General features: G+C 44.2%; 1 protein-coding gene across 5 annotated transcripts in view; it reads left to right on the top strand.

The window, feature by feature from the left end:
• Positions 1 to 6,535: 6,535 nt before the first annotated feature.
• The window catches only part of alox5a (arachidonate 5-lipoxygenase a), a 69,367-nt gene continuing 55,072 nt past the window's right edge, over positions 6,536 to 20,830 (top strand). Inside the window, exons 1-3 of one of the 5 annotated variants that reach the window (XM_060854432.1) lie at positions 6,536 to 6,683; positions 7,628 to 7,831; positions 14,378 to 14,576. In XM_060854432.1, coding sequence (XP_060710415.1) covers positions 7,682 to 7,831; positions 14,378 to 14,576 — 349 coding nt within the window. In that variant the 5' untranslated portion in view covers positions 6,536 to 6,683; positions 7,628 to 7,681. Of the gene's footprint in view, positions 6,684 to 6,789; positions 6,947 to 7,627; positions 7,832 to 14,377; positions 14,577 to 20,830 lie in introns of those variants that run through there. The other 4 variants (XM_060854433.1, XM_060854435.1, XM_060854436.1 and 1 more) reach the window with 4 other exon arrangements.

Here is a 20,830-nt window from a genome sequence, read left to right as displayed (position 1 = left end):
GATGTATTCGATAATTTGTACCACTATGGTGGCTCAGTTAGCACTGCTGCCTCACATGCCAGGGACCCAAGGTCAATTCCAGCCTCGGGTGACTGTCTGTGTGGAGTTTGCACATTCTCCCCGTGTCTGCGTGGGTTTCCTTCCATAATCCAAAGATTGCAGGTTAGGTGAATTGGCCATGCTAAGTTGCCCATAGTGTTCAGGGATGTGCAGGCTAGATGGATCAGCCATGGGAAAAACAGGGTTACAAGGATTAGGTTAGGGGGTGGGTCTGGGTGGGATGCTGTTCAGTGGGTCAGTGTGGATCGGTTGAGCTGAATGACCTGTTTCCACACTGTAAGGGTTCTATGGTAATGAAAACTTGCTGCTGCGATTGGGTGAAATCATTCAGACATTTGAATTTGTTTTCCAATTGTTTATTTCTCAACTAATATTAAATACTCCGCATACCTGGAAATTTGCTCTGTTCTTTATTCACGGTGTGTTCCGTGACTTCACTGTTTGGTGTAGGGTACTGATAAACTATTTGACAATGCCTCTTTCTCAGCAGGACCTGTGGTGACATTCCTTCTGTGTTCTCAGGTTACATCAGTGGAGACTAAGGGATTTGCATTTCAGCAGTTACATTCGATTGAGAGGCTCACAGTGCTGCTGCAGTGTTAATGAGTACAGAGCCACCCAAACAGACAATGCACAATGTTTTATTGTGCTACAGCAAGTGGAGCAGTGGGTGGGCACATCCTGAGGCCAGTTAGAGAAGGACTGCAGCCAGTGAGGGAAATTTGCAAATTTCCCCACACTTTGGGTACCCTGGTGTCCTAGAAAAGAGAGCACGAGGTGTTCATCGAAACCTTGGAGGACTTTAGAGAGAGGTGGGGACTACAGGGTCTAGAGTGAATGACATGCCCTCAAACTGCATTTTAATTTAGTCTTCCATCATTCTTTTACTTTTGCTTTGTTGCTAGTAATTTGTTTTATGCTTTACTTTGTCAACTAGGTGATTTGGTGATGGTTATTTAAAAAAAAAGCTTTGATGATGAGTTGGAAATATGCATATTTTCTTGTTTTATGTTGCTTTTAAATGTGATAAGTCCCACACACAATAGCACCATTCCTGTGAATGGAGTGTATATCCGATATTGGCTGTAATTGCAGACTGTCCCAAAGCTGTGGACAAGTTAAACTGCAATCAGCACTCCACAGACTTTTCAATGGGATAACTCAGCTTGCTACGCTGCAGTCTTGTTTCTCATTTATGATATGTGGGTGATAAACGGCAAATAGATCTTTAAAAATTGAACTTTACAGAGAACATAGATCAGTACAGCTCAGTACAGGCCCTTTGGCCCTTGATCCTGTGATGACCTTTTATCCTACTTATTAACTAACCTACATTTTACTTTCATCCATGTGCCTAACCAAGCATCACTTAAATTTAGATTAGATTAGACTTACAGTGTGGAAACAGGCCCTTCGGCCCAACAAGTCCACACCGACCCGCCGAAGCGCAACCCACCCATACCCCTACATTTACCCCTTACCTAACACTACGGGCAATTTAGCTTGGCCAATTCACCTGACCCGCACATCTTTGTGACTGTGGGAGGAAACCGGAGCACCCGGAGGAAACCCACGCAGACACGGGGAGAACGTGCAAACTCCACACAGTCAGTCGCCTGAGTCGGGAATTGAACCCAGGTCTACAGGCACTGTGAGGCAGCAGTGCTAACCACTGTGCCACCGTACCGCCCATGTCCGTAATGTACCTACTACCACTGCTGGCAGTGCATTCCAAGCACCCACCACACTCTATGTAAATAACTGACCTCTGACATCTCCCCTAAAACCTTCCTCCAATCAATATAAAATTATACCCCTTCATGATAGCCATTTCCACCCTGGGAAAAAGTCTCTCGCTATCCACTCTTTCTATGCCTCCCATCTTGTACACCTCTCTCAAGTCACCTCTTATCCTTCTTTGTTCCAATGAGAAAAGCCTTAGCTTCCTCAACCTTTCTTCATAAGACATGCCCTCCAGTCTAGGCAGCATCCTGGTAAATCACACTGGTGATTTATTGTGAAAGACTGGTGATGCTTATACCTGTTCAAGATCCATTTTTATTTACATTTTTAAAAGTTGTTTTTATTAAGGGGACTGCAGTTTAAGCAGGTCATGTCTGGTTAGGTCTGAGGAAGAATCAATCGACATGGGCGGCACGGTGGCACAGTGGTTAGCGCTGCTGCCTCACAGCGCCAGAGACTGGGGTTCAATTCCCGCCTCAGGTGACTGACTGTGTGGAGTTTGCACGTTCTCCCCGTGTCTGCGTGGGTTTCCTCTGGGTGCTCCGGTTTCCTCCCACAATCCAAAGATGTGCGGGTCAGGTGGATTGGTCATGTTAAATTGCCCGTAGTGTTAGGTGTAGGGGTATGTGTGGGTTGCGCTTCGGCGGGTCGGTGTGGACTTGTTGGGCCGAAGGGCCTGTTTCCACACTGTAAGTAATCTAATCTAAATCTCCTCTGCACCGTCTCTAAAACTTCAACATCCTTCCTATAATAAGGTGACCAGAACTAAACACATTATTCCAAGTATGGTCTAACCAGGGTTTTATAGAGCTGCAACATAACCTCACTGATCTTAAACTCAATCCCCCTTCGTGACAATTCCATCAACTTGGGTGGCAACTTTGAGGGATCTATAGAAATGGACCCCAAGATCGCTCTGTTCCTCCACACCACCAAGAATCCTCCCTTTAACCCTGTAATCTGCATTTAAATTTGGCCTTCCAAAATGAATCACAACACACTTTTCCAGGTTTAGTTTCTCATTAACGATACCTATACCAACCAAAGCTGCAATAAAATGAAAATGTGCAGCTATTGGAAATCGGACTTATCAGGAGAAAATGCTGGATATATGCAGCAGGACAGGCAGTGTTCTGTGGAGAGAGGGAAACAGTGGTAAGATTTCTTTTCACAGAAGGTGGGTGAAATAACTCCCATACAGGCTGGTACCTCATCATCAAGTCACCCTTTATTTACACGGAGAGAATCCTTGACCTAGATCCAGCTCCTTCAGAGCCAGCCCTCAGAACGAATAGAACCCCTGACACTCCTGTTATTATGTCAGCCAAGGCTCCTAGATTGGACTAGATTAAGAATTCCATCCCTACTTGCCCTTGAGAAGGTGGTGGTGAGCTGCTGGCTTGAACCATTACTGGAGATACCTAAATACAATACCCTAAAAGAGGCAATTCCAGGATATTAACTCAGCAACAGTAAAGGGACAATGAAAGATTTCCATGTCATGATGGTGAGTGATTGGGAAAGGAGCTTGCAGTTGGTGATGTTTCAATGTTTCTGCTGCCCTTGTCCTTCTACATGAACAATCCTGGATTTGAAAGGTGCTGTCTAAGGAACCTTGGGGAATTTCTGCAATGCATCTTGTCAATGGTACATGCCAGCAGTGGAGAGGGTGAATGCTTGTGGATGTGATACTAATCAAGAGGACAGCTTTGTCCTGGATGGTGTCAAGTTCCTCAAGTGTTGTTGGAGCTGCACTCATCCAGGCAAATGGAGAGTATTCCATCACACTCCTGACTTTATATGGTAAGTTCAATTCAATTTCTTGCCAATGGTAATCCCCAGGATATTCTTAATGGGGGATTCACTGGTAGGAATACAATTCAATTGTTAGAACAACGAACATTACATCACAGGAACAGGCCCTTCTGCCCTCCAAGCCTGCACTGATCCAATCCTCTACCTCAACCTGTTGCCTATTTTCTAAGGATCTGAATCCCTCTTTTCCCTGACCGTTCATGTATCTATCTAGATACATCTTAAATGACGCTATCGTGCCCGCCTCTACCACCTCTGCTGGTAATGCATTCCAGGCCCCCACCACCCTCTGCGTAAAAGACTTTCCATTCATATTTCCCTTAAACCTTTCCCCTCTCAGCTTGAACACATGAACCCTAGTAATTGAGTCCCCCACTATGGGAAAAAGCTTCTTGCTTCTTGCTATCCACTCTGTCTAAACCTCTCATGATTTTGTGCACGCCAATCAGGTCCCCCCCCTTTCTAATTAAAATAATCCTAATCTACTCAACCACGGTGGCACAAAAGTCTGCAGGTTAGGTGAATTGGCCATGGTAAATTGCCTGCAGAGTTAGGTAAATATAGGGAGTGGGTCTGGGTGGGTTGGTCTTCAGAGGGTCAGTGTGGACTTGTTGGGCCGAAGGGCCTGTTTCCACACTTTAAGTAACCTAATAGCTCATGCCCTCCACACCAGGCAACATCCTGGTCAACCTCGTCTGCACCCTCTTCAAAGCATCCCAAGTTAGATTATCTCTTATTGGAGACATTTGTGTGATGTGAATGTTACTTGCCACCTTTCCCGGAAATTGTCCACATCTTGTTTCATTCAAACATGGAGTGTCTCAGTATCTGAGGAGTTGCAAATGGTGCTGAACATTGTGCAATCATCAGCAAACATTTCCACTTCTGACCTTATGATGGAGGGAAGATTATGGATGAAGCAGGTGAAGATGGTTGGGCCTAGGACATTGCCCAAGGAACTCTTGCAGAGATGTCCTGCAGCTAAGAAGACTGACCTCCAATAACCACAATCATCTCCCTTTGTATGACTCCAACCAACAGAGATTGTTTCTACTGATTCCCATTGACTCCGTGGGAATTGGATGCATGGAAAGGTACATTGGGAAGAGAGAGATTGTTGGAGTGGATCAGGCAATAGCAGAGGGAACTTCACCTTCTGAATGCTCAAAGATCAAAGGGCAGGAAAGGGGTACATTCATTGATGGTATTGCCCTGGAGGTAGCGGAAAGGCAGTCGGTTATCTGTTTGGGAGGATGATGCAATGAAAGGTCAAGACAAGAGGAAGACCATGGTGGATCTTGAAGAATGGACTGAGAGAAGTGTTGAAATCAGATCATTCCTCTCTCCATTCCCCTTCCATCCCAGAACGGCAACACAGGGAACCATACATTAGCAACATTGCACATCTTCAGTGGAGGAGAGAACATTTTGTTGGACATGAGAATCACAAATACCACAAAATATTCACCTGATGTCAACTGTCACTAAGATGTGAGTTAAGTGATGTGAGTGGAATCACCTTGAGAGATCAAAAGCAATACCCCATGGCAAGCTCAACAATTGTCCACATCTCTGGGATCTTAATGAATCACTCACGATGTCCAGTCATTGGAGACCAGCAGCACTGTCCTAAAAGAGAGCACATACATTTATATAGCGCCAACTCTGACCTCTGTGCTGTATAACTAGTTCTTCTTTTTGAAGTATATTTTGCCAACAAAGTCTTTTGGCTATGTTTCTTCTTTATTTATCGGAGTACAAGAATATGGAGGTGATGTTGAATCTGTATAAGAGCCTTGTTAGACCTCAGCTAAAGCAGTGTATACAGTTGTGATCACCACATTATAGGAAAGATTTGCAAAAGCAATTTACAAGAATGGTTCCAGGAAAGAGAAACTTAAATGAAGAAGAAATTGGGACTGTTCTCCTTCGAGAGAAGAAAGCTGAAAGGGGATCTCTAAATCATGGGTGGGTTGGTCAGAGTAGATAGGGAGAAGCTGTTCCTGCTCATAAAATAGAACCTGAGGAAACAGATTTGAAATGATATGTAAACAAAGCAAGAGTGATGTGAGAAAACCTTTTCAGACAGCAAGTAGTTGGGGTACAGGATGCATTGCCTGGAAATGTGGTGGAGGCAGGTTCAATCGAGGCATTCAGGAGTGGTATTGGCTGGTTATTTAATAATGAACTGTATTCCTGGGTCGATGATGTGGAGGAGCCAGTGTTGGACTCGGGTGGACAAAGTTAAAATCACCCAACACTAGGTTATAGTCCAACAGGTTTATTTCGAAGCACTAGCTTTCAGAGCACTGCTCCTACATCAGACTTGGTGAAGGAGCAGCGCTCTGAAAGCTAGTGCTTCCAAATAAACCTGTTGGGCTATAACATGGTGTTGAGTGATTTTTAAATTCTTCCTGGGTCTAGCTGGTTTGAGGCTGGTGCTACAGGGACAGTGACTAGGGATGGAGAACCCCCTGCCCTGGTTATGGGCTTCAGGACAAACTCCTCAGAAACAGGGCTCAATCCAGGAGCTCTTCAACTTTCTTAAACACCTTAAGAGACTGCAGTTTTGAACTCTTCACACGATAACCCTACACTGGGCAATCCTCTGCACGGTTCAGATTAGTTTGCCTCTTGCTCATCCTCTCCTACTCCTTTTTTTGCAATCCGGCCTTCTCCATCTTATCCAGATCACTGTAGTCACAGCCCCTTTAACATCCAGCTCTGTCTGAAGTTGTGAATATCCCACTTTCGCCCGATCTTAGGCTAAAATCTTTAAGATCTGGATTCTTAAAACGAATCATTGGAATGAGCGGAATGCTTTCTAAGGAAAGGTATGTGTATAGATTCCTAAAGGTGTCAGCACAGGTAGACAGGATGCTTGCTTTCATTTGCCAGGGTGTAGAATCTAGGAGAAAGTGAGGTCTGCGAATGCTGGAGATCAGAGTCGAGAGTGCGTTGCTGGAAAAGCACAGCAGACCTGCAGCATCCAAGGAGCTTTCCCAGACCTGCAGCAGACCTCTGTACTTCTACATCCTCAGGAGGATACATGCCCTCAACAAACGGTATTTATCTACTGCATCAGACATAAAAGATTTGCTCCTCAGATGCTGTCTGACCTGTTGTGCTTTTCCAGCAACACATTCTCGACTTAGAATCTAGGAGCAAGTCTTGTACATTGACAGAATTTGCTGGAGAAACTCAGAAGGTCTGGCAGCATCTGTGGAGAGAAAGCAGTGTTAATGTTTGGAGTCCCTTCGTCAGAACTGTGATCTGTGACGGTCCCAAGCTGTAAACACTGCTCAGCGAGATCACCCCTGAAGCAAAGGTCTATATCTATTTGCATCCAACCCCTTGTGCCTCGGGGGGGGGGGGTGGGGGAGAGACTGAGCTGTATGGCTTTTCTCTCCTGCAATCTTTCAGACAGACAGACAGACAGACTGCTGGCGCCCGGAGTCTGGCTGCTGTCAATGGGCGGCTGAGAAAGTCCTTTGCCGTTTTCAAATGTTGTTCCGCTTGGTTTAAAGAGGCCACTTCTGCAGAACTAGGGGGTAGACTGAGACTAGCTGGCTCACCCCTGCTGACAGCCAGCACGAAGTACGTGCCGAGTGGTCTCCATTTGGACTGTGACCATTCCGGCAGCATTGACCCCTGCTATCTTAGCACCAAACTCTTATTTTTATTAAAAAAGGCACCAGTTTCCAGTGCAAATCATTCAGCTGGACCTTTGAGAAGTCGAGCTGTTCTGTGTGTGTGTGTGTGGTTAACCTGAATGTGATATTGCAAAGATCAAAGATTAACTTATAAAGTACACCTTATCTGTATGAAACTTTAGAGCAATTTTATTCCGCGTTCTGTGCCCTTGTATGGCCGGGGCTGTGGGTTCTGCTGGTTTGGGAGGAGAGAGGAAGCCTTTCATTCAGAGAGGGTGAAGACACTGGGCGGAACTACAGCGAGTCACTCCAGTCCCGGGAGTGAGAGCCCCTGTCACTCTGTCCGTCTCTTCCAGGCAGGCACAGCGGCGATGTGTTAGTGCCCGGGACTGAGCGCCGTCTCCGGGAAGATGGTCACCTATACAGTGACAGTGGCTACAGGGAGCCAGTGGTTTGCAGGCACAGATGATTATGTTTACCTGACCCTGCTGGGAACTGAAGGTTGCAGCGAGAAAACCCTTTTGGATAAACCCCTCTACAATGACTTCGAGCGAGGAGCGGTGAGAATCAGTCTCTTTGTTAACCCCTTCTCACTTTACCTCCACGTGGTATCTACTCAAAGGCTCAGCTCCAGAAACTATCTCTATCCTCTCACATGTGGCTGGACTCCAGAGAGATCCCTTTTGTTCAGTTCCCCCCTTCCAGCCCTCTCATTCCCAATGCCACTTGTTTTCAGTTTAACTTATCCCATTTCTCCACTCTCTGTCTTACAGACCCACTCTCGCTCGTTATTGATCGCTTTGATCTGGCCATCAATGTCCTCTACAATTTCCCTGACTTCTTCATTTCTGTCAAACTGACCCTCCCCTATCTTTTCCCCCTTCCTCTGACTCTCTTTTCTCTCCCCCGCCTACCCTCCTCAGTCTCTTCCAACCCTATCCGAACTCTCCCCTCCTCCTGTCTCTCATCACCTATCCACCTCTCTTCGTCTTTCTCCACAAAACCAGTCTCCACTCTCCCGTTCTTCCCCACCTCCCCCAGTCTGCCTTCCCTCTCTATTTCCTTCCTATCTCCTTTAGCTGTCAGTGTCTGCTTCCTCTCTTGCTTCACTCTCCCCTATCGTTCAAGTCTGCCTTGTCACTCCATCCCTCCACCTCCCTTTCCTCTCATCTCCTACCGCCACTCCCCCGACTTCACACTCTCTTCCCACTAGTTCAGTCTCACCTCCATCTGCCCAGACCTCCCCTCCCTTCCCCTCTCAGAGAGGGCTGAGATGATATCTGTGCCTGTATTTTGAGTGGAGTGGTGCCTGTATTTACACTAGGACCAGTGTGTCCTCCCTATATGCTGCCTCTCTGTCACAAGCTCTGCCTGTATATGTCTGGCAAGGCAAACTTGTGCTCAGCCGTTTGTTGTAGGGTGCTGCAACTTTCAGGAAACTGATTAGATTAGATTCCCTACAGTGTGGAAACAGGCCCTTCGGCCCAACAAGTCCACACCGACCTGCCGAAGAGTAACCCACCCAGACCCATTTCCCTCTGACTAATGCATCTAACGTTACGGGGCAATTTAGCATGGCCAATTCACCTGAACTGCACAGCTGTGGGAAGAAACTGGAGCACCCGGAGGAAACCCACGCAGACACGGGGAGAATGTGCAAACTCCACGCAGACAGTCACCTAAGGCTGGAATCGAACCTATGTCCCTGGTGCTGTGAGGCAGCAGTGCTAACCACTGAGCCGCCGTGTCGCCCCTTGATGTGCCCCTCTGCCAATGCCACTCATGCCTGGTCTAGTGGCCACCCTTTAACACTCATTTGGAACTGGAGGACCCTTGGTGAAATGGAGAGCAAGTATTATCATTTCTACTTGGATCCAACCAGAACCCCCCTCTCCCCCCGCAAGATGCTGAGACATCCCCCATCCCGATCTATACAGGCAAATAAATCAGACAGATTGTATCTCCTGTCAAGAGAAAAATGAAAATAACATGTTGCTGCAGATCCAGCTCTGAGAAGAGTCAGCTCACAGCCAGAAAGCATCGCTCACTCTTGTGTGTAGTCTATCGTCAGCCTGCTGTTGTTCTGGGTTTCTCTGAAGGGCCATTCACCTCATGTCTCTGTGAAATCCACGAATCCCTCCTCTCATCCAGCCCTTCAGGAACAGAATCTGGGGAAACTGTTCCTCTGGGGAAATAGTTCACCCCCATCATTCCCCATGGATCAGAGTCTGAGGAGAACCATAAGGAATATCAGTATTCCATTCTTGCTAGCTCCCTTGTTCCAAAGCCGATTCTCCCCAGCCCCAATCAAAATGGGATCCATCCATTTGACAATTCTTTGTCTTTAATGGTAACTGCTCTTATCCAGAAGAAACATGTAACAAACTAATTAGACTCTAATGAAACTAATTAGACTTTAATGGTGTAGTGGTAGGTCCCTATCTCTGATCCAGCAGGCCCTGGTTCCAGTCCCATGTCTTTAGATTACTTACAGTGTGGAAACAGGCCCTTCAGCCCAACAGGTCCACACCGACCCGCCGAAGCGCAACACACCCAGACACATTCCCCTATATTTACCCCTTCACCTAACACTGTGGGCAATTTAGCATGGCTAATTCACCTAACCTGCACATTTTTGGACTGTGGGAGGAAACCGGAGCACCCGGAGGAAACCCACACAGACCCGGGGAGAATGTGCAAACTCTACGCAGAGAGTTGCCTGAGGCAGGAATTGAACCCAGGTCTCTGGCACTGTGAGGCAGCAGTGCTAACCAGGTTGATTGACAAATATGGGAAATAATTTTAACATGTTGCAATTGACAAGAGTGAGGTCAACTGTGATGCCCTTACTAGTTCAATAAATGTATTGTACTGGAGGGGGTGTGAAGGAGTGTAGCTGAGGATGCAGCACGTTAGCAACAGAGAGAGGCTTGATAAGCTTGGTTTGTTTTCAGTAGGACAGAGAAGGTTAAGCAGGTACCTGATCAAAGTATTTAAGATTATGAGGGGCATGGACAGGGTGAATAGAAAACAGGGCATCATTTTAAAATGAAAGACAGGAGGTTTTGAGGAGATTAGAGCAAAAACATTCTCACCCAGAGGGTAGTGGGGCTCTGGAATGCATTGCCTGGGCTGGGGGGAGGTGGGGGCAGGGGGGATTGGTTGAGGCAGGAAACCTTACGACCTAAAGAAAGTACTTGGATGAGCACCTGAAATGTATAAAATTCTAGGCTGTGGGCCTAGTGCAGGAAAGTGGGACTAGTCTCAGAAATCATGCACTCTTGGCAGTACAGACTTGATGGGCCAAAGGGCCTCATCCATCCTGTATGTCTAGGTTTACGTTGAGAGTTTGCTGACACTGACCCCAGTTAACTAGTAGCTGTAAGGCACAGGGGAAGGATCACTAATGGTTTGAAACAAACCAGTTCAAGTTTGCTTTGACCCAAACGTAGGGTTATTGTGAGTTTGCCCGAGTCATGTTCCCTCTCAAGCGCAGCATAGAGTGAGGTCCCAGAGTGACTTTCTGAAACCTCCATTGAAAGTTTAGTGTCAGAGAGTTCATTTCATGTTTAGTGATGTTATTATGGTGCTCATAGTGGTTCCTGATTATAGTTATTCATTCACAAACTCCTGAGTCAGCCTAGATCTCTGGGAAGTGGATATTGGAAGGATTTGACAGAGAGCTGGTTCCTGGCTGTGGCCAGTGCTCAGTACCTGTTTGGAGGTAGGGGAAAGTCAGTTACTGGTTTGTGAGGCTGGAATGAGGGGGGATGAGCTTAGAATAGTTTACAGGTTGGCACAACATCGAGAGCTGAAGGTTCTGTGCTGTATGTTCCATGTTCTATGTTCTATGAATTTCACCGATCCTGACTGGGATGTGTGATCAGTAAAAGCGTATGTTTACTGAACCATACTGACACCAATTCCAAACTCCAGGTTTAGGTAATAACCTCTGTTTTGGCACCTTGTAATATACTTTAAATATGATACATCAGTGTTCTCTCTTAGCCATCATAATAACTATATACTCTTAAAAACTCCAACCAACTTGTCAAACATGATTTGACTATTTTTAGCATGTATCATTCTCTAAATGCTTACCACATCCCTAATGCTAGTTTCTGGTGTTTAGAGGGCTAACCAATTGGCTAACCAATTCATTGTTACTCGTTTTTTACTCTTACCCCTTCCTGAAGAAAATCCGCTGGGATTGTCCTAGAAAAGAGGGAATCAAAACCAATGCACCCACTATCTTTACAGCTAGCTCTGTTAAAATCCATGATATAGACCATCAGGTCCAGGAAATTTGTTGGCTTTTTTAGATTCATTAAGTGCTGCAACACTATTTCCTCATTAACGTTTATTTGCTTAAGTTCCTCGTCTGCGTTAAATTTTTGGTTTCCTACTGTTTAGATTAGATTACTTACAGTGTGGAAACAGGTCCTTCAGCCCAATAAGTCCACACCGACCCGCTGAAGTGCAACCCACCCATCCCCCTACATTTACCCCTTCCCTAAGGCTATGGACAATTTAGCATGGCCAATTCACCTGACCCGCACATCATTGGACTGTGGGAGGAAACCGGAGCACCCGGAGGAAACCCACGCAGACACGGGGAGAACGTGCAAACTCCACACAGTCAGTCGCCTGAGTCGGGAAGTGAACCCGGGTCTCAGGCGCTGTGAGACAGCAGTGCTAACCATTGTGCCACCGTGCTGCCCACAATTTCTGGGATTGTTTTTCGTTTTCCATTGTGAAAACAAATGCAAACTATTTGTTTAGTTTCCCAACCATTTCCTCATTCACAATTGACCTCTGTCTCCTCCCATCAGTGACACACATTTAATTTCTCTAATTTCTTTTTCCCTACACCCTGATGGATCTCTTATAATCTATGCTTATGTCACTTGTAATTTATTCTTTTTTTTATCAATTCCTTAGTTCTCTCTTGCTGAAAACTAAAATCCTTCCAATTCTGAGGCTTGTTACTCTTTTTAGCATTATAACCTGTTTGTTTTGTTCAATAGTAGGTACAATTCTTCAAAATTAAATCAAGTGAGTTTCTTTGCTTGTTTTATGTTTATTAATCCTAGTTCATAATCAAAAATGTAAAAGCTGCCAATGATGCTTGATTTACAGTACACTAAGTATTCAGCAGTTAAACTAAGCAGTCTTCTATTATATTGGGCATATTAAATTAAGACCGAGAGAGGGAAAAACACTCTCCTTTCATAGAATAGGATCCCTACAATATGGAAGAAGAGTATTCAGCCCATCAAGTTCACACCAACTGTCCGAAGAGCATCCAACCCAGACCCACTCCTTCCCCATTATCTTGCATTTACCATGGCTATCCCCTGCACATCCCCAGGCACTGTGGGCAATTTAGAATGGCCAACCCACCTAAACCTGCACATCTTTGGACTGTGGGAGGAGACCCATGCAGACACAGGGAGAATGTGCAGACTCCACACAGACAGTAGCCCGAGGTGGGAATCAAACCCGGGTTCCTGGCTCTGTGAGGCAGCAGTGTTATTCTGCTCCAAAAACCTTTCTAGCATTTAATTTGATTATTGATAAAGGAAATTTTTTTCTAATTTGCCTCTAACTGAGGGTAGTGTGAAGGGGAGAAGATATCACAAGGTTTGTGTACGTAGTGAGCTCAGAGCTAACCCACAGTAAACGAAAGAGAATTTGAATATTTAGTTGGAAGCACTGAACAATTTGTCAAGACTCATTGATTGAAAAATTAAAAAGATCTTGCTGGATAAACCTTGATGTTGGGCAACTCCCACATGGGAGAAACTGTTTCTTTTTTGTTTAGAAGTTTTCAAACCTGATTTTAGACCAAAGTAAGGAAACCCTGATTTAGTCACACTTTCACTTTGTAGGGATTGTATGTAACAGCATTTTTAAAATATATCTATTCTTTCAGGGGGTTGTAGATACTGCTTGGTAAGCCAGTAGTTATTTGCCCATCCCTAGTTATCCTTAAGAATTTAGTTATGAGCTGCCTTCTTCAACTGCTGTCAACTACGTGCTGTAGTAAACACACAATGGAATTAGGGAGGGAATGCCAGAATTTTGATCGAACAACACTGAAGGAACGGTGATATACTTCCAAGCCAGGATAGAGGGTGGCTCGGAGGGGAATGTGCAAGTGGTGGTGTTTCCATGTATCTGCTCCCCTTGTCCTTCTCAAGGGGTTTGGAAGATGTCGTCAAAGAAGGTTTGCTGAGTGCTTCAGTGCATCTTGTGGATGATACACATTGAGTATTGTTCAAACTGCGCTCATCCAGGAAAGTGGAGCATTTCCTGGATGAGCGCATCATGCTCCTGACTGACATTACGTTCCCTGTAAACTCTGCAGCCGTGGAGCTACTGGGAGACCCCCCATGCGTCACCCTATTTCTACTCTGCTTTTTAAACATCCCATCCACGGAACCCAGACCTCCATGCAGGAACAGGAGCAATGAACGGATGATTGCTGCCTTGTAGATGGGGACTTCCTAAGTGCTGTTGCAGCTGCATTATTGATATGGCTGGTCTTTCATATAGAAGAGATTCCCTACAGTGTGGAAACAGACCCTTTGGACCAACCAGTCCACCTCGACCCTCCGAAGAGTAACCCATCCCCCTCTGACTAATTCACCTAACACGCAGACACAGGGAGAATGTGCAAACTCCACACAGACGGTCACCTAAGGGCTGGAATTGAACCTGGGACCCTGGTACTGTGAGGCAACATTGCTAACCACTGAGCCACCATGCCACCCCGGCATGTTATAGGTACTTTCTGCTTCTTTCATGGCCAACTAATCTTTTGCATATGCCACCATGTTACTAAGTATACCACATTTTCAGGAGTAACCTTTGATGTGACAATTTATCAAATGCTTTCTGGAAATCTAAATACTACATATACCCATTTCCTAATATCCACAGCACGAGTTACCTCCTCAAAGTAGATTGGTCAAATATAATTTTACCTTTCACCAACCATGTAGACTGAGCCAAATAATCTTGATTTAATCTAGGTGCCAGTATCTGCTTGCTGTCCTCATTACAATCAGCCCTCTAGTAATGTTCCTCTTTGCTTTGTGTAGGTAGACTCGTATGATATGACAGTGACAAATGATATTGGCGAAATCCTGTTGGTGAAGATTGAGAAGCGTAAATACTGGGTGCAAGATGACTGGTATTGTAAATACATCACTGTAAAAACTCCCAATGGTGATTACATGGAGTTCCCATGTTACCGATGGATTACTGATCACAAGGAAATCGAGCTACGGGATGGACACGGTTAGTGCAAAGTTTGAAACTGAACTTGGGCAGTGAGTGGGAGTAGGTGTAGCATGTTTGGCACTCTGTCTGTATTGGGTTAGCTACTCACAGAGCGTTGCAGCTGGCCATTCTGTCACTTGGCGAGATGAGGAAAGGTCAGCTAGGCTACCTGCTTCTGATCCCATCTAGTGAGCAGCCACCTACACATACCCCAACCCCTTGAGTGATGATGTAGGTGCAGCTGTCAGACTCTGCAGTCACATTGTTGTCAAATTGTTAAATCATACACACGGGGCCAGAATGCTATGAGCAATTGTGGGAATGGGGTGAATCAATAATGAAATCACCAAAAGAATTGTGCATTTGGGAAGATAGACTTGCTTAGTGATGAATCGAGAAACCAACGTTAATGTCAGAAACAGACCATGGTCACACTGTGGTGGTACGACTGGGCCTAATAATATTGACAATGTGGCCATCTCCCAGCAATTATTATATCCCTATCCCAGGTCCATGGGACCTGATCCATAGATCATGGAGCAGAATCTCAGAAATCAACAATTTTGTTTACGAAATCTGCTAAAGAGACGGGAAAATATACAATTGCATGGGGTAATTGATGGATTGGTGAGGAGGTAAAATGATACATAGATGTGATATTGGTCAGCTGCAGGTATACATCTCAATCTTATCCAAGTTAAAATCATGAGATTTATCCAGCAGCTGGTTGTAGAGGGCTCCCTAGCCTTAAACTTTCATATCACAGGCGCCCTTTCAGGAAATATCTGCTAATGTCAGCAATATTTCCAGGTTTGCAAATCCATCTTGTATGAGGGAATTCATTGAGGCTTATATCCCAGAAGCAACAGTGATATCTCCACCTTTACAGACAGAGCAGCCTCTCACTGGTATGAGATCGCACATTGCTTTGTGTTTCCTATGGCCACCCTGACAGCAAACATGCAAAATGAATGTGGGAGAAGTCCATTCAGTCCCTCAAGTCTGTCTTCACCAATCAATAAGATCATAGTTAATTGAATCATTGTCATAACTCCCTTATAGATTAAAAATCCAACTCAGTAGATTATAAATTCCCCAGCTGCTATGGTGGAATATGCTGACAGCATCACTGCAGGCATCAAGATAACTCATCAGCAAGAAAACCATTCCTTCCAGATCCTGCAGTTTTATCAAAACAATCAGCAATTTGGTCACAACCATAGGCAGTACGTCACTGGATACGGTATCTATTCTCCTGACAGCAGACAAGACTTATTCATCTTGAAAGGCATAAAAATATATGAGCAAGGAGCAGTAGTAGGCCATTCAGCCCCTTGATCCTACTATCGGATTATAATACCAAATGCATGTTCCCATCTACCCTTTCACCTCTGTGCTCAACAAGAATCTATCCATCTCTGACTTAAAAATATTTAAGCACTCTGCTTCCACCATCTTTTCAGAAAGAGGTCCAAAGACTCATAACTTTCTGAGGGATATATAAAAGAAAAACCATGTCTGGTTTAAATGGGCAACACCTGTATTTTAAACAAGTGGTCTTAGCCCTTCCCAAAACAAGAGAGCTTTGGAAAATTAAAAGTAATGTATCAACGGTCTCACTAACCACTTCCATTCAGGCCTTAGGATAAGGTCCATCTGAGCCTGGACACTTGATGCAGCTATAACAACTTACTCAGTCCCACTTCTCTAGTGATTATGTTTTTCTTGTACTACTCCCTCACTTTCATTTCTCACTGCTTCTAAGATGTATTCTGTATAGTGAAGAGTTATGCAAAGTAACTATTCCATCTGCCATTTGTTTACTTTCCATTATTAATTCTACAGTCTCACTTGATATCAGACTAACCCACTTTGTTGACTCTTCTCTTTAAATATTTATAGATACTCGTATTATCTGTGTTTATATTTATGACTAGCTTTCTCTGATACTGTGTATCTTGGACATTGTTTGCTATTTTTGTTTTATTCTGTCCAATCTTCTGATCTGCCACTGATCCTTGCTCAATTATGTGCAATTTCTTTATGTTTGATGCTCTCTTTAACAATTCTCATTAACCACAGATGGTGGGAGGGGTTCGTCCCTTGGAATTTATCTCACTCTTTGAAATGTATCTACTGTGTGTATTCTTAAATACCACTTAAATGTCTCCACTCTATCCTTTAATTTGTCAATTCACTTTAGCCAACTTCACTTTCAGGTCGTCATAAATCCCCTTGTATAAATTTCCATCTTCCTTAAACTAAATGTAAACTCCCATCGTATTATGTTCGCTGCTACCTAGGGGCACCTTGACTATGAAATCAATAGTTAATTTTACCCCAGTGCACAAGTCTCTGTTCCAGTTTAGTCTATTCACTGATCAGTTCAAGAACATGCTGTTCTAGGAACATATCCTGTCAACATTCCATGAACTCCTCATCTAGGCCTGGATTAGAATATTAGATGCTACATACAGACTTGATGGACTGTGCTGTCAGTCTCTGTGACGCTATGACCTTTGCCAATCTGAGTCTACGGATATAGATGTAGATTAAAATCTCCCATGATTATTACTGCGCCTTTCTAACAAGTTTCCATTATTGTTTCCTTTATGTTCCACTCTGTCCTGTGATTACTATGAGAAGACCACTTTATTATTTCTCGTTTCTATCCAAACTGCTTCTACGTCCTGTTTTACTAAATGTAGGTCATCCCTCTACTGTGCTAGCTGACTGAACCATTCCTCTACCTTTTCCTAGATGTCTTCCTTCCTAAGTGTCCTATACGCTTCAAGATTCAGCTCAGAGTTGATCATTCTACAGTTATGTCTCTGTCCTGGTGATCAGCTCATACTTATCTAAGACTGTTTGCATTTTCAGTTCATCTGTTTTGTTTCAAATGCTACTGCATTCAGATATAAAACCTTTAGTTTTATTCTTTTATTAACTGTATTCTTATCTGTTGGTTTATTCTTAGAAATATAATGCCTTACTGTCACTGTCGGTTTATCATTTCCCATATTCATAATTTTCTCTTTGCCCTGGGTTCCACTTTTTGATTTGCAACATCTTCCTAAATGTGATCGTTGCTCTGACTGTTCATTTGGAGAGATGCTGGCCGAGTGGCATTATCTTTTTTAAGAATCATACAATCCCTACAGTGCGGAAACAGGCCAGTCGGCCCATTGAGTCCACCACTGACCCCCCCACCAAAGACCACCGACCAACCAGATCCACCCCCCTACTCTAACCCTGCATTTCCCATGTCTAATCCACTAAGCCTGCATATCCCTGGAACATCTGGGTAATTTAGTATGGTTAATCCACCTAGCCTGCACATCTTTGGACTGTGGGAGGAAACCAGAGCATCCGGAGGAAACCCACGTAGACACGGGGAGAATGTGCAAACTCCTCACAGACAGTCACCCAAGGGTGGAACTGAACCTGTGCCACTAGCACTGTGACACAGCGAAGAAGGGCTTATGCCCGAAACGTCGATTCTCCTGCTCCTCGGATGCTGGCTGGCCTGCTGTGTTTTTCCAGTACCACTTTTTTCAGCTCTGGTCTCCAGCATCTGCAATCCTCACTTTCGCCCATTCATGATACCATAGTCAGTCAGCTCATCCACTCTGCAGGCTCCACTCTCATCCAGGCAAGCTACAAGATCTCAAACCTGTTGGATAATTAAAAAGTTGAGGCTTCTGTGCTCTGTCTCCTGGATCCTATCATAGGAATCCAAGTAACTTTACCTCCGTCTTTGATAAGTTGCAGTGTCTGTAATTCAGTCTCCAGCTCATAAACTTTGAGCCAAAGCTATTGAAACTTTGAATATTTGACTGAGGCATATTGGTCTGGCCCAACCGATTCCCACACGCTTTGACACATCGCTGTTCTGTCATGTTTGAAAGTGTTCTAATTAACTACTTCATTATTTTGCTAAATTAAACATGAGCTGTTTTCGATATTTTATTAACCTTACTATTTCACTGGATATCTTATTAAAAACTCTATTTAAGGCTGGAAAGGACTGCAAATGTTCATTATGAAAGACGTAGCACAAGTATAATTGTATATATTTATTAGAAAAAGGAGTGATCAAAGGATTGAATGACAGATAAACTGATACTTTATAAAAGAAATGAGTAGAAAGTGAAGGACTGTAGACCAATTAGCTTCATGCTAGTGGTACAAAAGGTGGGGGACAGTGGAGAGGACGTTTTACTCTATATCTAACCCCGTGCTATATCTGATCTGGGAGTGTTTTACTCTGTATCTAACCCCGTGCTATATCTGATCTGGGAGTGTTTTACTCTGTATCTAACCCCGTGCTATATCTGGTCTAGGAGTGTTTTACTCTGTATCTAACCCCGTGCTATATCTGATCTGGGAGTGTTTTACTCTGTATCTAACCCCGTGCTATATCTGATCTGGGAGTGTTTTACTCTGTATCTAACCCCGTGCTATATCTGATCTGGGAGTGTTTTATTCTGTGTCTAACCCCGTGCTATATCTGATCTGGGACGTTTTATTCTGTATCTAACCCCGTGCTATATCTGATCTGGGAGTGTTTTACTCTGTATCTAACCCCGTGCTATATCTGATCTGGGAGTGTTTTACTCTCTATCTAACCCCGTACTATATCTGATCTGGGAGTGTTTTATTCTGTATCTAACCCCGTGCTATATCTGATCTGGGAGTGTTTTATTCTGTATCTAACCCCGTGCTATATCTGATCTGGGAGTGTTTTACTCTGTATCTAACCCCGTGCTATATATGATCTGGGAGTGTTTTATTCTGTGTCTAACCCCATGCTATATATGATCTGGGAGTGTTTTATTCTGTGTCTAACCCTGTGCTATATCTGATCTGGGAGTGTTTTACTCTGTATCTAACCCCGTGCTATATCTGATCTGGGAGTGTTTTATTCTGTGTCTAACCCCGTGCTATATCTGATCTGGGAGTGTTTTACTCTGTATCTAACCCCGTGCTGTATCTGATCTGGGAGTGTTTTACTCTGTATCTAACCCCGTGCTGTATCTGATCTGGGAGTGTTTTACTCTGTGTCTAACCCCGTGCTATATCTGATCTGGGAGTGTTTTACTCTGTATCTAACCCCGTGCTGTATCTGATCTGGGAGTGTTTTATTCTGTGTCTAACCCCGTGCTATATATGATCTGGGAGTGTTTTACTCTGTATCTAACCCCGTGCTATATCTGATCTGGGAGTGTTTTATTCTGTATCTAACCCCGTGCTATATCTGGTCTAGGAGTGTTTTACTCTGTATCTAACCCCGTGCTATATCTGAGCTGGGAGTGTTTACTCTATATCTAACCCCGTGCTATATCTGATCTGGGATGTTTTACTCTGTGTCTAACCCCGTGCTATATCTGATCTGGGTGTGTTTTACTCTGTATTTAACCCCGTGCTATATCTGATCTGGGAGTGTTTTATTCTGTATCTAACCCCGTGCTATATCTGATCTGGGAGTGTTTTACTCTGTATCTAACCCCGTGCTATATCTGATCTGGGAGCGTTTTATTCTGTGTCTAACCCCGTGCTATATCTGATCTGGGAGTGTTTTATTCTGTATCTAACCCTGTGCTATATCTGATCTGGGAGTGTTTTACTCTGTGTCTAACCTCGTGCTATACCTGATCTGGGAGTGTTTTATTCTGTATCTAACCCCGTGCTATATCAGATCTGGGAGTGTTTTACTCTGTATCTAACCCCGTGCTATATCTGATCTGGGAGTGTTTTACTCTGTATCTAACCCCGTGCTATATCTGATCTGGGAGTGTTTTACTCTGTATCTAACCCCGTGCTGTATCTGATCTGGGAGTGTTTTACTCTGTATCTAACCCCGTGCTATATCTGATCTGGGAGTGGTTGCGTCAGTTTAATTTTGGTTGAAAAAGTAAAGCCGTAAGATAGAAAAATAAACACATTTTAAAGAAAAAGAAATGGGTTTATCTGAACAAATGTTAAAAATGTAAGAACAAAAGCTCCAGTTATTGTAAATGTATATCTTTACAGCTTGCTATGGGGCAGCATGGTGGCTCAGTGGTTAACACTGCTGCCTCACAGCACCAGGGACCCGGGTTTGATTCTGGCGTTGGGCGACTCTGTATGGAGTTTGCACATTCTCCCTGTGCCCGCGTGGGTTTCCTCTGGGTGCTCCAGTTTCCTCCCACATTCCAAATGATATGCAGGCCATAGTGTTAGGTGCATTAGTCAGAGGGAAATGCAGGGAAATGAGACTGGGCAGGTTACTC

Source organism: Hemiscyllium ocellatum, chromosome 43, assembly GCF_020745735.1.
Source record: "Hemiscyllium ocellatum isolate sHemOce1 chromosome 43, sHemOce1.pat.X.cur, whole genome shotgun sequence".
Lineage (NCBI taxonomy): Eukaryota > Metazoa > Chordata > Chondrichthyes > Orectolobiformes > Hemiscylliidae > Hemiscyllium > Hemiscyllium ocellatum.
The sequence above is the reverse complement of the archived record's forward strand: the minus strand, read 5'-3'. Positions and strand labels throughout refer to the sequence as shown.